This window comes from Prionailurus bengalensis, chromosome A3 (genome assembly GCF_016509475.1).
Source record: "Prionailurus bengalensis isolate Pbe53 chromosome A3, Fcat_Pben_1.1_paternal_pri, whole genome shotgun sequence".
NCBI lineage: Eukaryota > Metazoa > Chordata > Mammalia > Carnivora > Felidae > Prionailurus > Prionailurus bengalensis.
In genome coordinates, this window is record NC_057354.1 from 6,562,856 (window position 1) to 6,579,349 (window position 16,494).

Sequence of the window (16,494 nt, forward strand, 5' to 3'; positions counted from 1 at the left end):
TAGGCTACAAAGATGTTTATTTGTTTTCACGGAACTTAAGCGGCTCCTTTTGTCAGATACAAAATTAGGGCTGAGCAATGGCTTACATTTTTAAAATAGAGCATGTTTTATTCCCCTAGTTCCATAAAAACAGTGTTAAGTACGAGCAATCTGTACATCTTGCTGGTGAATTCACATAGTCCCTGACCCTCTGATTTCATCGTCTCCAGTGTGTCTCTGTTCTGTTGGGACCACCGGCCGGAGTGGAGTGGAGTGGAGTGGAGTGGAGGTGGGGCTCACTTAGGAGAGAAGGCCATGGCTATTTGGTTTGATGATTGGTTTTATTGCTTGCCCTGTCTTTCCACTTCCTCCATGGAATCAAAGTTTCAGATTTCAGCTCTTCAACCTGAGGGACTGTCAGCTTTTCTTGCATAGGCATTGCTGGGGATCTGAAAGGTATGGAGACCGGCAGAGAAGGTGGTTGGGAGCACGAAGCCAACTGTGTAGACAGACCAGGCCACAGAAGGAATGGCCCACATTCCATGAGGCCTCTCACTGAGCCGTGTAGATGTCCTTGGAATTAGATCCCAGAAAGGCAGTTCCAACGTTAAATGGGTAAAACCTTTTGGCAAGGGGCTCATTGCTTTAAAAGGGGAGAAAAAAAGCCACTTTAAAGATGTTGCAAGTGGAGAATTTGTCCCACAGAGCTTCTTGGAAAAGAACTGGAATTGCGGACATAGGTTGCTAAGGCTTAACCAGGGAACTGTCAGCAGCCAGGTGGTGAAAGGATGGTCAGTTTGTGGTATCTTGAGTTCTCTGTCACACACGTAATCAGGCAAACAAACGAAACCTGGAACTCCCTCGACCATGGGGGCAGGGCAGAATTTGTTGAATTGGGTTCCTGGTGTGGACAGTGCTCTGCGTGGGCAGGGCCTGGAGGGTACGTTACGTGGATCCCACAGAAAGCAATTCTCTCTGGTTTGCCTGCTCCTGTCTGCTTCGAGGACAAAAATCTCAACTTGGACCTGTGTGCCTGAGTTTCTGTTCTTAACTAATGTCCTTAACAGCAAGTGGGAAGACCTCAGGTCACGTCCAACACCCTTTACCGGGTAAAACTGGCTCAACGGAAAGTAATTACGCATCCCCTCCCCCAGCCGGGTTGTATTATTTTGCATTATTTCCGCACTTGCCTCCCATTTACAGCAAGTGCTACTAAGTTTCCTTCCTAGACAGTGATACAAAATCTTTTCCTATAGAACATAATTTCAACTCAATTAAAAATGGGAATAGCAACACAGGGTAAACATTGTGACCGCAGTTCTGGAATGTCTGAAGCTGGGGATCTAGATTGAGCAAAGATTGTCTGAGCTTTCTGCATGCGCAGTGTCCAAATTCGCCCGTGGACCAGGCCCGGCAGAAGCCGAGTGATGCCATTAGGACTGGACAAAGTTTCTGTATTTTACCTAAACAGGGACAAATGGCCTAGTTTCACGAAATGAGAGAAAACCTGCCTGAGGTAGGCGTCCACCCTGTCCAGATGTGAAGGTTGTTGAGGATCAACGAAACACACCAGAAATACTTGTGGGTTTTCTTCCCCCCGAAACAAGTATAACCAATGTCAAAGTGTTGATGCTCATTTAGATCCTGATTACCTACTGGGAAATCTTAAATTCTGCTTCATTAAGTGTGGCCCTGGCAGCTGTTTTGCAGAATATTGCTTATTAAACCGCAGGCAGCCTGACAGCAGATATTGGAGAAAGGGGAATTTTTAAAACCAGCTTAATGAATCACTGCCCTTTAAGAAGTGGAGCAGAGATGAATCCCTGGGGCTTCTCCAGACTAGAACCTCACCACCGATCTTCCAGAAGGAATGTTTTGTGGAGGTGACAACTCGATTTGTGATGTTTTGCTGACATTTTAGATTAGGTATACAAGCCCTGTGATAAACAGCATTTACAACATGTGTGGAGCAAAATGATTACAATTATTAACAGAAACCCTGGATTTTGCTGGGAAAGGTAAAACTTATTCGTGAGAACATAGCAATTAGCTTCCTGTCCCCACCCTACCCCCAGAAAGCTATATCCTAAGACTAACCCCAAGTTTCTATCTAAAAGAACTAGGTTTGCAGGCCCGCAACTGAAGAGTTCATCAAGGCTTTGCAGCTGGAGGTTTAAAAAATCCCACTTTGCGAAAGTATCTGACGATGAAGGGCACGGAAACCAAGGTAATGCTGATTCTCACGGGTGCAAACAGCTTGTGGATGGCGTAGGCCACCACGAAGGTACTTGTGCCTGCCGCCATTTTTGACTGTACCAGTGACTCCTTAAATCCGAGTTTAAGCAGGACTGCAGACATGTCCACACCGCTGGGGGAAGAGGCAAAAAACGAGACACAGAGAGAGAGAGAGAGAGAGAGAGAGAGAGAGAGAGAGAGAGAGATTATTACTGCAAGGGATTAGACAATCAATTTGCCTCTAAGATTTATGGTATTTAAAAAATTTGGGGCGCCTGGGTGGCTCAGTCGGTTAAGTGGCCAACTTCAGCTCAGGGCATGATCTCGCAGTCCGTGAGTTCAAGTCCCGCGTCAAGCTCTGTGCTGACAGCTAAGAGCCTGGAGCCTGTTTCAGATTCTGTGTCTCGCTCGCTCGCTCTCTGCCCCTCCCCTGCTCATGCCTCTGTCGCTCGCGCTCTCTCTCAAAAATAAACATTAAAAAAAAATTAAAAATTTAAATGTGCTGAAAGTTGCAGATGTATAAAAAATTCATAGGAAAAGTGTTCTCATTCACCAAGAATCCTACATGATAGTCTGTTACTGTCAGAGACCTTACCTTGAAATGACCGTGTAAAATACGCCCAAGGAGATCAAGGAGATTCCAATGTGCAGCGACACTCCAACAGCACCATACTCTTGAAAAATCTTTCTCAGCTGCTGTGACTTGCTTGGCTTTTTCTCCTCCGTGCTGCCGCCGTCCCTGCCTGTCGTCGCAGTGATTTTGCCGGGGTCCTGTGCACAGACCACAGAAGGGGAGATGCGCTGGGGCAGGAATCGGTGGCTTTCGTGCCGCACAGGGTTCCGCTCTCCTTCCTACCCAGTGAGAGACCAGCTGCTGTCCTTCCTCAGTCAGCCGAGGCTCCTGCCCATGTCAACACTAAGCGTGCTGAAAGGCTGGGTATCGGGTATGACCAACAGAATGGTGGGCCCCCAAGATGTCCAGGTCCTAGTCTCCAGAACCTGTGAATATGTTACCTTACGTGGTAAAAGGTAAGATTTTGCAGATGTGACTACGTTAAGGGTCTTGAGATGGGTAGATAGATCATCACTGATTTCCCGAGTGGGACCAATGGAATCACAAGGGTCCTTATAAGTGAAGAGAGGGAGGCAGGAGGGTCAGGGAAGGTGTGAAGACAGAAGCAGAGTCATAAGCGCAGGGGCGGCCCTGCGGCTTTGGAAGCCGGAGGAAGGGGCCACAGGCCAGTGAGTGCATGTGGCCTGTAGAAACTGGAGAGGTCAGGAAGTGGATTCCCCCTCAGAGCCTCCAGAAGGAACCAGCTCTGCTAACGCCTTGACTTTAGCCCAGCTGAGACCCATTTTGGACTTCTGGCCTCCACACCTGTGAGGTAATAAATGTGTGTCGTTTTAAGTCCCTGGATTTCTGGTGAGCTGTTAGAGCATCCACAGTAACTAAAACCTTGGGTTCACACACTTGGGGACAGGGATGATGCTTTATTAAGCACCTTCTCCGAGCCAGGTAAGGCTCAGATGCTTCTCTCCACCTGCTGTAGACTTTCGTCCTCACAACCGCCTTCTAGGTAGATCCTAACTTTCTTCCTAAATCACAGAGGAGCAAACACAGGTTTCCAGAGGCCAAAGAATTGGCCCCAAGTCACCAAAACTAGAACCCAGGTAATCTGGGTCCACAGCCGGAGCACATGACACCCATCCTCGACTCCACAAAACAAGGGTGGTGTGTGCAAAATAAAATGGAGTGGAAGCTATGGTGTATTTACCACCAGAATCGAGGTTTACCCCTGAGCTCTGGACAGAGGGAGGGATGATTCCTGGGCCATAAATGCCCTGCCCGGGGTTTGCATAGAAAGGACGCATCTATTAACATTTATTGAGCACCTACAGGGCCTGGATTGTTTGGGAGAAACCAACCCAGGAACACTGGATTTCTTTAAAAAAAGAAACCTCCAGGGCTCCTGGTGGCTCAGTCAGTTAAGCATCTGACTTCTGCTCAAGTCATGATCTTACGGTTTACGGGTTCGAGCCCTGCGTCAGGCTCTGTGCTGACAGCTCGGACCCTGGAGGCTGCTTCGGATTCTGTGTTTCCCTCTCTCTCTGCCCCTCCCCAGCTTATGCTCTAAGTAAATAAACATTAAAAAAAAATGTAAAAAGCTCCTTCTCAACATGGAGAGTGCCTTGTTTATGAGAGGATTTCTTGAATCCTAATGACCTGTGTCACAGCTCTTCCTGGGAGAAAGTATCTGGGTCAGTTAGCTCCGGTTCTTGGCTTGTAGCAGGATGGCTTTTGCCTCGTATTTTTAGAGTGTGCAGCATATGGAGCCACGCTTCAAAGGCAAGAGGGAGGAGCGTGACAACCCAGAGTCCCCAGGAGGTAGGAACAGGACTCCCTGAGGGAAAATAAAACAACACAGGGACCCAGAGCAGCACCTCCAGACCCTGCAAGGTTCCTCTGGGCCGCAGGGGACCTCCCAGCCGGCTCCTACCCTGCTGGAGTCCCAGCCCTGCGGGCTTAAGCTCTGACTCAGCAAGTGGGGCGGGAGCCTTCGTAGGAGTTCCCAGGTGACCCAGATGCTGCTGGTCCGTTTGTACCTCTGTCCAGGGGTGCAGCGTCTGATTCTGTGCTTTGGGGTGAGGCCTGGGCATTGGGATTAGTTATCAGTTGCCCGGGGTTGCCAGGTAAGGCCCCTGCTTCCCAATCCTGCTTCACCTCTCTCTGCTCTTTCCTGCCCTCAGCATGTTCTCCAGGAGGGTCTTCCCTTGTCCTCAGATGCACCTGCTGTGCAGCTCACTGGGGGCTCCTACCCATAAGCCTCGCTCTGGGAATTAATCTCAATTTCATTAAATGTTCGCATTCCTGGGAATCAAATGTGCAGGCCACTTGCAGAGTTACGAAAACAAAGACTTAACCAAAGGGGAGGGGCGGTTGAAATCCAGTACTGGGTCATGGGTCTCAGAGGGTGCATTTTTGGTTTTTTTTTAATTAATTCAGTAACCTCTACATCCAACGTGGGGCTCGAACTGGCAACCCTGAGATCAAGAGTGGCACTCCGCTGACCGAGCCAGCCAGGCACCGCCCCCCCCCCCCCCCCCCCCCCCCCACCGGTAGAGTGCATTCTGATGGGCGGTAATGCGTCACTTATGAGAGGTTTTAGGAAAACCATCTGTGTCCTCAGGATAGGCCCCTTCTACTGAGCCAGGCCCCAGGCTTAGCACTTTAAAGGTGTCATTTCATAAAACCCCTCATAGTAAACCCATGAGTAGGCAGCTCTGTGGCTCCCACTTAGACAGATGGGGAGACTGAGGTTCTGGGGAAGCGGCAAACTGGCTGTGGGTGCCTGGCTGGGTCACTGCACGGGCCACCATGAGGCCACATGGCTTCTGCAGTCAGACTCGCCTTCTTGTCCTGTAAAGACTGAACATTGCTAAAGTTCTGGAACACTCTTCCAGGACTTCAAGGCTTTGGTGGGGAGAAGGGAAACCAGTCAGTGCCTTTAGGCTGGCCAGCACGTGTGATCGTCCCTTCCCTCCGAGCTTCCGTCTGGCTCTGCCACCCACCGGCCAGGAAGGCTGCTCAGAGCTCAAGTTCTTTCCGATAAACAAGGCCCCACCCGCCCTGTGCTGCTGAGGAAGCCCTGGGACGGGAGCTGCCAGATGGCAGGCGCTGATAGGACGGTAATCTACAATCTACGGTCCAAGTGCCAGACAACGTTCTGAGGCTGAGGAGGGAGAAAGCCCCTTTCATTTTCCACCCTTGACACTTGGCCCGACCGAACTTAATCATGCCCTGTCAGTCCATTCACCAGAACTGAGCGGAGCTGTCTCTGTTGAGGGCTCTTTTCTTTGCAACCTCTATTTTGGCAAAATGCCTTTTGACCAAAAAAGAAAAATACAGAGGCAGCCAAACTTCCAGCTACAGAATAAGCAGCATCTACTGCAAAACAACGGGAGGGATAAACTATTCAGACACGATGGACCATCTCCTGTTAGGCAGCAGCAGGGTTCAGTGCTAACTTTCTAGAGTTTGAATCTTGGACGGTTTTCTTCCTTTCATCGTGGTAAGGGGAAGTATCTTTGAGCATTGTGAGCCATTCGGTTTTCTTCCTAACCCTGAAGGAGACTGAAGAGGCTAAAATAAAGGAATTTGGGAGGGGGTGACTTGTAAGAGTGGGAGTTTCTCAGGCATTCATTTCTTTGTGAAATAACCCTTCAGGTACCTGTGATATGATGTGTTAGGCACTGCCCAGGGTGCATACAACATTATACATCCCCTAGCATCTGTGCTTAGCCAAAGTGCTTTTACATCCTTGCGTATGTGTGTGTGTGTGTGTGTGTGTGTGTGTGTGTGTGTGAGAGAGAGAGAGAGAGAGAGAGAGAGAGAGAGAGACTCCCTCCTCCCCTCAATCCTAATAGTTATTAAAATACAAAAGGCTATTTGAGAAGGGGCAGGAAGGTTTGAGGAATGAGCCAAAGATTTTGTTCAAGAGTTGCTCACATTGTTTGGAGTGACACCTGTTTTCACTGGGTCACTAGGTAATGATAATACCAACCACTACATTGTATTTACTTTGTACCAAGCATGGCTCCGAGTGCTCTGAAAATATTAATGCAGATCATGCTCACAACAACCCCGTGAGACAGGCACTACTGTTATCCTCACCTAACGGAAGAGGATCCGGGAAGCCCAGAGAGGTTGAGTTAACTTTCAGAAGGTCACGCAGGAATTATCTGTCAGAGCTGGAATCTGAACCTGCCGAGTCTGGTTCCGAGGCTTCCGCTCTTAATAACTAGGCTCTGCGCCTCACTTACTCACGGATAACAGCTCTACGCGAGGCACTGCTGTAAATGTAGGGGATAGCAATGAACGAGATAGACAAAACTCTACCCTCACGGGGCCTAGGGTCTAGTGGGAGGGTAGGGGCAATAAACAAAAGCAAAGCATCAGGGCAGCCAGATGTGACAAGTGCTGTGGAGAAACACCAAGGAGGGGAGGCAGACGGTCGGACTGTGGGCAGGGACGCTGCGGTTTAAATAAGGTCATCAGGAAGCGGCTCCCTGAAAAGATAGCACGTGAGCAGAACCGACAGAGATGAAGACACTGGGGCTCAAAGAGAGCCAGTCATCTGCCCAAGATTTCCCTCCCATAGTGTGAGTGCAGGCAGGCTGGGCAGCTCTGTTAGGTGACACGCAGGCCACGGAATTGGGTTAAGTGAAAAGGGCAGGATTCTCCCAGTTACAGTGGAGACTCCCCGCTGAAGGCAGACGTGGGTGCGACTCTCAGGTACTTAAATTCCTGGCACATTTGGAGACCCCAGCCGCACTCCCTACTCCCAGCGGCCAAAACCAAGGTGCCTGTGAGTAACCAGGGGCAGAGACAGGGGCACCCCTCCACCTGCTCTCAGGCCCCCCTGGGGAAGTGTCTTCTCAGGGAGGTGACACTTTGAGTGATGAGTATGTTCTGTCCTAGCATCCTGTTAGGTTCGATCCCACTTGGATCCTGCCCATCTACCAGTAGCTCATGGGGCCCTGTGATTTACACATTTACCGTGACAATGACAACAATAGCTAACGTTAATTTAGAACGTACCCGATGCCAGGTACACACATTACCTTGTTTCACACTCAAGCTCCATGAAATGTGAATTATTAACATCCCATTTCATGGGCGAAGAAACTGAGAAATAGAGAAGTGAAGAAATCTGATCAAGGCCACAGAACTAGTGAGTAGAGACAGGAATGCAGGGACTCTGCGACCACACTCGTCACCACTGTATACACACATCATGCACACACATACACACGTTCGCACATGCTCACATACACAAACCTGCCAGTGCCTGGGCCTGGGCTGGGGACAAAGCTAATACTGGCTGACGGGACACACAAGCAAGTCAGGAGACCATTCCAGGTGGTAAGTGCAGGACCGATGGGGGGGGGGGAGGGCAGTGGAGGCACCCAAGGTATCACTGGTGGTCAGGGAAGGCTTCCTGGCGGAAGGGACAGGTGGGCTGATCCACGAAGAATCACTAGGAGGCAGCCAGATATGTGTAGAGGGCTCAAGACTTAGAGACAGGATCTACTGGCTACCAGACAGTGGAACAGGAGGCAGAGTCAGGGTGTGAGTCCCCAGGGAACCTTCATTCAGGAAGCTCCACTGGCACTGTGCTGAGGCCTGCTTCCCAGCTCTTCTGGGGAAGGTCCGACTTTTAGCCCTTTGAAAGGTCAGCAAGCTGGCTCAGAGCCTTCGGCCTCCTTGGGGTGAGGTTGCTCACACAGCTGGGGAGTGGAGGGGCTGAATCCCATCCCCTGGTGAAGGGATGGAAGCGGGCAAGGCCTGAGGCACTCCTCCGCAGGAGGCCGGGTTCTTGGAGTCCCAGCTTGTTAGGTCTTGTGTCTCCAGACCGCACTACTTTACTACTGTTTTTCTTTAAGAAGATGAACTTAAAAAACAAACCAACAAACAAACCTGTAACTTTTTTTTTTTTAAAGGAAAGTCCCATATTACCACTCCGAAGGGAAAGAGTTTTCACTTACCACACATAGAAGGCAACTGAAATGAAACAGGATGAAAAACAGTGTGTTTCTTGCCCGAGTCTTGCCTGAAGTCTGGCAGGGAGGCCTGGTCTTTTGGTTAGATAAAAAGGAGCAGCTGCAAGTGCTGGGAGGTGTTCAGGGCGGCAGCACCCCCAGAGCCGTTCTCCCCCGCGCAGTGCGGAGGACGTTCCAGAGCCGCTTGCAGAGGGAACAACTCTGACAGCCAAGTGAAGGCCTTACTACCAAGTTCAAGCCCCAGCTATAACACTCTGGGCTACCACCACTGTGCTGGCTGACGCTCTGGGAACCTGGGGCTCTGCCAGAGACCGTGTGACCTTGGGCAGATCACCAGACCTCCCTGAGCCTCAGTTTCTCCGCCTGTCAATTGGGAGCCTCGCTACCTCGGCTCGTAGGGACTGGGGCCTTGGGAACCCTGGAGGGGCTCGGCCTCGCACAGCTGGGCGAGCCAAGCTGTCCTTGCGCGGAGGTCGGCCGGGATCCAGGCGCCCCAGGAGCGGGGTGGGGGTGGGGAGGCTTACCTGGTGGCCTTGGCTGTGCCCGCGGGCCGCACGCAGCAGCGGGGCGTCGGGCCCGGGCCGGAGCAGCGGCAGCAACAGGGGCGGCGGCGCGCAGGGGGCAGCGGCACCCAGGAACCAGGTAGGGCGAGGCCGGACCCGGGCGCCCACCCGGCCCGCTGGGCCCAGCAGCGCCAGCAGCCCGGCCATGGCGCGCGGCGAAGCGCTGCCGCGGGCGCAGCGGACCCGAGTGGGAACCAGCGCCGGTGGGCGGGGCCCGCCGGAGCCAGAGCCCAGAGCGGCGTGGGCGGGACCGGAGCCGCGCGAACCCTTCCAGGCCCCGCCCACCCGCCCGGCCCCTCCGGCTCCCGAGCCGCCCGATCCCTCCAGGCCCCGCCCACCAGACCCGCCCCTCCGGAACTCGAGCGGCACGCGGGGTGGGAGGGGCGGGAGCCGAACGCGGAGTGGGCGGGGCCGGAGCCGAACGCGGAGTGGGCGGGGCCGGACCCGGAGGCCCTGGCGGAGTTCGCGGGGCGGGAGATTCGCGCGTGTTCCCCACCTTTGGAGTTTATGCGGCGTCGGGTTTCTGCCGTGTTCTGTAGGTTGCAAGAGTCAGGGGGGCAGCCCAGATTCGAGAGTAAGGGGGTTAGACTCCTCCGACGTGATGGAAAGTGGCGAGGTCACGTGAGGAAGGCTTATGGGATGGGAAATATTGTTGTGACCATCTTTGAGAAATACAGTCGGCCACTGTATTTGATAACTATTAATTGATGATAGTGATAATAATAATCTTTGATCTCCATTCTACAGAAGAAGAAACTGAGGCTCAAAGAAATAGAGCCTTCCCTGAGGCCTCTTAACTTCGTACACTTCTCAGGCTTGACATCTTTAGAATTTTTTGTTGAAATTAGAGGATTCTAAATGTTCCTAAATCTTTGCTATTTTAGGCAAAAAAGAATTTAGCACGGGGAATTAGTGCTTGGAAACTCATCGGAAAAGCTAGAGAAGTGGGCAGCAGGCTGAGCCCCCAGGAGACCCTCTGGACACACTATTGAGTGGCCGGCCAGAGAAGCAGCCCCCTCAGCCACAACTGGGAAGGTGGGCGTCAGGAGTTGGCCGGTGGAATGAATGAATTCTAGAACACACTGCCAGAGCTGTGATCCGGGGGGTCAGGAAACTGCTGCCACTGCACCTGCTTTCCAGCTCCCACAAAACAGGTTACTGGACTCTGGAAAGGGGGAGTTGTGTCTCTGCCACAAATACCCACCCATACCCACGGCCTGGCGACCGGACACCTGAAATCTGCTGCAGGAGGCCTCCGCGTCTCGGCAAACTTGTTTCCCAGCACCAAAGAGCCCAAGCCGCAGGACGACGCCTTTGCCCCATGTCCGCCTTCAGAATATTGTGTGAGTGCAACCAATTGGCAGAGACAAATTCACATCCAGAAACTCAACTGCAAAGGAGTCTTGGAAACCTTAGCCTTTCTGCCCGGAAGGTTCTGGAAGGAGCTGGGAATGGATGTGCCTAGATTCGGTTGGGCAGCGAATGAAAACTCTTTCCGGAACCCTCACGCTTCCACCCACCATGAAAAGCCCCTTCTGTCCCATTGGCTAGAACTGTGTCACATGATCGCTCTTAGCTGCAAGGGAGTCTGGAACTTGAGGATCTGGTAACCACAAGCGAGCTGGCTTTGTTGCAGGCACGTTGTCTCCCCGAATACAGTTGAGGTTCTGTTGGCAAAGAGGTGGTGGAGGGTGGGCGGTGGGGGGTAACTCACAGATGATGCCACAGGACTGTGTGCACGTGTGGCAGGGAGTGGGTAACATGAGAATGTGTGCAAGTGGGAAGTGGCACACGTTGACTGTGTGTGTGTGTGTGTGTGTGTGTGTGCACGCGTGTGAAGGGTTGAGATGGAAGGGGGTGAGGTGCTGAAGGAGAAAGATTCCTCCCTTCCAGCAGAGAAGCCCCTTTTCCCAGTTTCCAAGGGAACACGTTAATAATCCGCTCTGGGGTCCAGGGCCTGTGATTACTCACCGTGACTTGTGTCTATAGGAATGTGGGGGCTCCATATGGCCCCACACAGGCAGAGGGACTGTGTTAGGATGGAAAGTGGGCAGTGTTTGGGACCAACTGCTGCGTTTTTTCCCAGTGCATATTCTCTGGCCATACCTGAGTCTTCCTGTGGACAAGAGCATTTTTCTTCTCCTTCTCTTTCTTTGTTAGGTTATGCAGTGACTGTCGCAAATGTTTTCTGCCCAGAGGGGAAGCTTGAGGCTTGACTCATTGCCCCGGCCACCTCCCTGTATCCCTCCATGCCATTCCCCACCTCCTTCTGTTTCTGCCCCTTTTCCCAAGGCAAACCCAAGTGCCCCCACCCATCCATCACTTCTTGCATCCCGTCTGTTCCTTTCCGATCAGCATTTATTATTCTGAACACTGGCTGTGGGCCAGGTACCGTGCTGTGTGAAAGGAAGGCCTTGTTGTTTCAAGATCTGGTGGCTAGCCTCATGGCTGTGGTGTGGTACAGGCCTGGCTTAGAACCTGGCTCAGCCCTGAGCCGGGGCTCCAAATAAGTCTTTGCTAAGTGGCTCCAAATAAGTCTTTGCTTCTTCCCTTGTAGGAGTTGGGAGTCATAGCATCCATCTCAAAGGGTGCTGTGAAAAGTGTACGTGATAACATGTTAAAAGCTGCAGAACATTCTACGGTGTTGGTGCACCATGATTTACTTAATCCAGTCTCCTAGTAATGGATGTTATGGACTGAATGTTTGTGTCCCCTCATCCCACAAGTTCCTATGTGGAAGCACTAACTTTTGGTATGATAGTATTGGGGGATGAGGAATTTAGGAAGTAAATAGGGTGAGGTTAGGTCATAGCGTGGGCTCTCGTGATGGGATTAGTGCCCTTATAAGGCGTGGAAGAGACCCCGCACCCTCTCTCTGGCTGCCATGTAAGGCCACAGCGAGAAGGCGGCCAGCAAGCCAGGAAGATGGCTGTCACCGGCCCCGGACCAGGCTGTGGCACCCTGATCTCGGACTTCCAGCCTGCAGAACGGTGAGGCAGAAGCTTCAGGTGTTCAAGTCCCCAGTCTGTGGTATTTTGTTACGGGAGCCCAAGGGGACTCATACAGATTATAATGGATATATATATAGGCGATTTCCTTTTTTTTTTTTTCTTTTTGCTCTTATAACGTGGACTTAATGACCAAGTCTCTTTTTTCAATACCAATTATGTGTGATGTCTTGCAGCAGCAGATCGCATTAGTAACTCTCTCCGCGAAATAATCTCATCCCTTCATATACTGGCGTGTTCAGCGTGTCCTTACTGGGTGCTGATGATGTGTGTGGGCTTTGCTTCCGTCATGCAGCGCCTACTGATTCTTGTCCCTGTGCGGGGGGAGATGTGCATTTGCTCATTTGTTCAGCATCTGTGCATTCAGCATCCATGTCGTGCTAAGTGTTGTGCTAGGCATGAAGGAGACGGAGAAGTACAGGTCCGGTTCTAGTCATTGAGGCGACACACAGAAAGAGCCCTCGACTCCTTCATTCCTAGGATGTGGGGCTCCCCCCGCACCCCTTAGGCCGGTGTTGACAAAGGTCACCAGCGGTAGCTGCAGCGTCTCACTTCAGAGTGCCCCCTTTCTCCTTCTGGCTCACCCTGTGGGAGCCCTGCCCCTGTTTGAACTTGGACTCACTTTGGGTCATCTTCTCTGCTTTTCTCCATCTCTCTGGGGAAGAATCCGGGCTGAGAACGTGGGCCGTGGGGGCAGATGCACCTGGGTGCGATTCTGAGTCTGCCACTTACTAACTGTGGCACCCTGGCAAATCACTCCCATCTCGATGCCTTGGGGTCCTTGTCTCTGAAATGTGGACAATGACGGTAAGCACCTCAGTGCTGGTGTGAGGCTTGAGTTGGACACCAGCGTTCAAGTGCTTCGCCTACTGCCTGGCCTGTGGCGGGAGCTCAGAAAACGTGCGTGGTAAGGAGATTCTGAACCCTCCCGCCCCACTTCCTGCCTTGTTGGGTTCTCTCTTCTTTTTTCCACTAATAAGTAGAAGACTGGGGACTAATGACACTTTGGGGTTTGGGGCCAAGATCTGGGGGCTCTGGGGTCAGATTTCCTGGGGGCGTGCCCCTGCTTTACTGTGCACTATGTGACTAAAGAAGTCACTCAACGTCTCTGAACCTCAGTTCTTTGTGAAATGGGAACGATGACTATACCCACCTGACAGGGTTGCTGTGAACATTACGAGGAACTGTGCACACAGGGTACTTGGAATGGGGTCTGGAGCATACAATGCCCTCCACAAAGCTAGTCATAGTACACATGGTGTGTACTTCATCCATTCATCCATCCATTCATTCATTCATTCTGAGGAGAGGGTGAATGATGTGGGGGAGACATAAATAAAGGCTTCGAGGTGGGGGGCTCGGGGCGTGGGACCTGAGCTGTCCAGTTCAGTGAAGCCACTCAGGGAGAGACACTACTCATAAAACCACCCCTGAGAACAATGGTAGCTTGTTGGAAGCTGGAGGTGCTGAGATGCACCTGAGACTCTCCCCTCGATTGTTTTGGAGACAGAAACAGATCGTTGTTTAGTGCTTAGGAAGGATCTGGATTAATCGGGACTCTGATCTCTGAAGATTTCTTTCTTTTTTGTGTGTGATGTCTGAAATGGTTGCTGATGAGAACGTCTGAAGTAGTTCCTAGTAACGATTTACTGACTACTGCCTTTACTGACTCACATCTGAAAAGCATGGGGTCTAACAGGACACAAAATCAATATCCATAAAGCAAACCAGCGCCTACCTGTTCTGTTGGCAATTGTGGTGATTTTAAAAGCTCGATTGATTTTTTTGTTTTGCCCCTAATAAATAATACTTGCTCACTGTAAGAAATAAAATTCAAATGAGATGGCGGGTAACTTTGTTTATTCCTTCAACAAACACGTTTTGAACACCTGAACTCAGTGCGGGCCACCATTCCAGGTGCTGGGGGCACACTCGTGACCTAGGAAGACACAATGTCCCGTGGAGCTTGTGCTCTACTGGGGAAGAGATGTTGGGGACATATAATTTAAAACAAAAGCTCCTGACAATCCAGAAAACCTTTTCACAGAAGGGAAAGAGAAATAAAACAGTTTTATTATTGAATAAACATTAAGCCAGGGTGGGATACATATCACAGGCAATTCACCCAAGACTGAAAGAAATCTCACCCTTTTGTGCCACTGAGCAGTTGCAGCCCATTACGCCTGTGTTCTCAGGATAAACGATAACTCGCTCTCAAGGAAGAGGGTTTGAAAGCACCGTGTGTCACACACAGTTCATCTCAAATCCACCGGTAATTGGGACGGCCACTGTGATTGCTAATTGTCTCTCTCCAAAGCGATAGAAAAACTTCTCGTGTCTCTATGACAAGCCCGAGATTCTAACAGGGAGCTAGTCACCTAAGTGAGCCCCTCTGCTCCACTGCTATCTTTCTGCAGGTCCACATGTCAAAGAGATGGCTCTCAGACTCTGAAGAAACACATTTCTGGGTTGTAAAACTGGCAAGAGATGATCTCACCTTTAAAAAGCTTTGCATGCATCTCGCAGGGGCAGAAAAGGAGTTTTCAACTTTTCTAAAGGAAATGCTCTAAGAAAAGGAGGGGTCTCTTTTTGCACCATGGAAAATTCATTAACATTTTTTAAGAATTAGTTTTGAGAAAGTGAGCAGGGAAGGAGCAGAAGGGGGGGGGTGGGTAGAGGATCTGAAGTGGACTCTGTGCTGACAGCAGAGAGCCTGATGCTGGGATTGAACTCACGAACCGTGAAATGACCTGGGCTGAAGCCAGTCGCTTAACTGAGCCACCCAGTTATTCCAGATCTTTTTTTTTCAACTTGATCTCACTCTTATATAGACAGGCATTAAGTAAGTATACTCTGATGTCGGGCAGCAGTAAGTGCCATGTGGAAGAGAGGTAAGGGATTGGGGAGTAGTGGGTGGGGTGATTTTAGATCGGCTGGTCTGGTAGATGTCATGGAAAAGTTTCTTGTGCCCTGAGCCCACAGCAAGAGAACCAGGGAGGGCCCTCCCAGGAGCCAACAGGGTTAGGGCCTTTGTGTCCTTCCAGGAAGCTTTCTACATGTGAATAGTCCCATCTAGTTTTGTCTTTTTTTTTTTCTTCCAAAAATGGGATTATAATGTGTCCTTCGTTTGCTTTTTTTTTTTTTTAATTTTTTTTCAACGTTTATTTATTTTTGGGACAGAGAGAGACAGAGCATGAACAGGGGAGGGGCAGAGAGAGAGGGAGACACAGAATCGGAAACAGGCTCCAGGCTCTGAGCCATCAGCCCAGAGCCTGACGCGGGGCTCGAACTCACGGACCGTGAGATGGTGACCTGGCTGAAGTCGGACGCTTAACCGACTGCGCCACCCAGGCACCCCTCGTTTGCTTTTTTACCCACTATCCTATCAAGGACATCTGTCCATGTGGGTAAATACAGAGCAGCCTAATCGTTCTTTTTTTTTTTTTTTTTTTTAACATTTATCATTTTTGAGAGACAGAGAGAGACAGCGTGAGCGGTAGAGGGGCAGACAGAGGGAGACACAGAATCCGAAGCAGGCTCCAGGCCCTAGGCTGACACAGAGCCCGACGTGGGGCTCGAACCCACCAACCGTGAGATCATGACCTAAGCTGAAGTGAGATGCTTAACCGACTGAGCCACCCAGGTGCTCCGACCTGATCTTTCTTTAAATGGCTGCATTGCATTCTCTGTGGTGGCCGTGCCAGAAGGGGGTTTACCCCTTTTCCTATTTGATGGACATTTAGGATCTTCCCAGTGGTGGTGAGAGTCAAGTTCTGGAGCGAAGCCCAGGTTCAAGCTGAAGCTACGTCACCTTCTTCCTGTAAGGCAGGAGGCAGGTCCTTACCCTGTGCCTGTTTCTGCATCTACGAGACGCGGACAGTGATAGCAGGTACATGATGGGAGAATTGTGAGGATTCAAAGTATTAACACATGGAAAGTGCTCAGAATACTGTCTAGCTCAGAAGAGTGGCTGTTAGCTATTATAAATTATATCAATAACTAATGGTTGTTCTCTTGTTGGGGTATAACTGTTTTCTCGTTCCCTCCTTCCCCTCCTCCCTTCTCTCCTCCCTCAAATATTTCTTGAGCATCTGTGATCTGCCCCGTATTGTGCCTGTTACCGGATGGAGGGCTCGCCGCGGTCCTTG

The 16,494-nt window shown here is 50.9% G+C and overlaps 1 protein-coding gene across 2 annotated transcripts; it reads right to left on the bottom strand.

Moving 5' to 3' along the window:
- FAM210B (family with sequence similarity 210 member B) lies at positions 1 to 9,611 on the bottom strand. 2 transcript variants are annotated; one of them, XM_043553636.1, is made up of 3 exons: positions 9,300 to 9,611; positions 2,810 to 2,985; positions 1 to 2,347 (listed from the first exon to the last, which is right to left on the bottom strand). In XM_043553636.1, exons 1-3 carry the CDS (start codon positions 9,483 to 9,485, stop codon positions 2,131 to 2,133), a joined length of 579 nt encoding a protein of 192 aa, XP_043409571.1. In that variant the 5' UTR covers positions 9,486 to 9,611; the 3' UTR covers positions 1 to 2,130. The 2 variants fall into 2 exon arrangements, with proteins under 2 accessions (XP_043409571.1, XP_043409570.1); XM_043553635.1 differs by having other exon boundaries at positions 2,810 to 3,066; positions 9,300 to 9,538.
- Between the last annotated feature and the right edge of the window lie 6,883 nt (positions 9,612 to 16,494).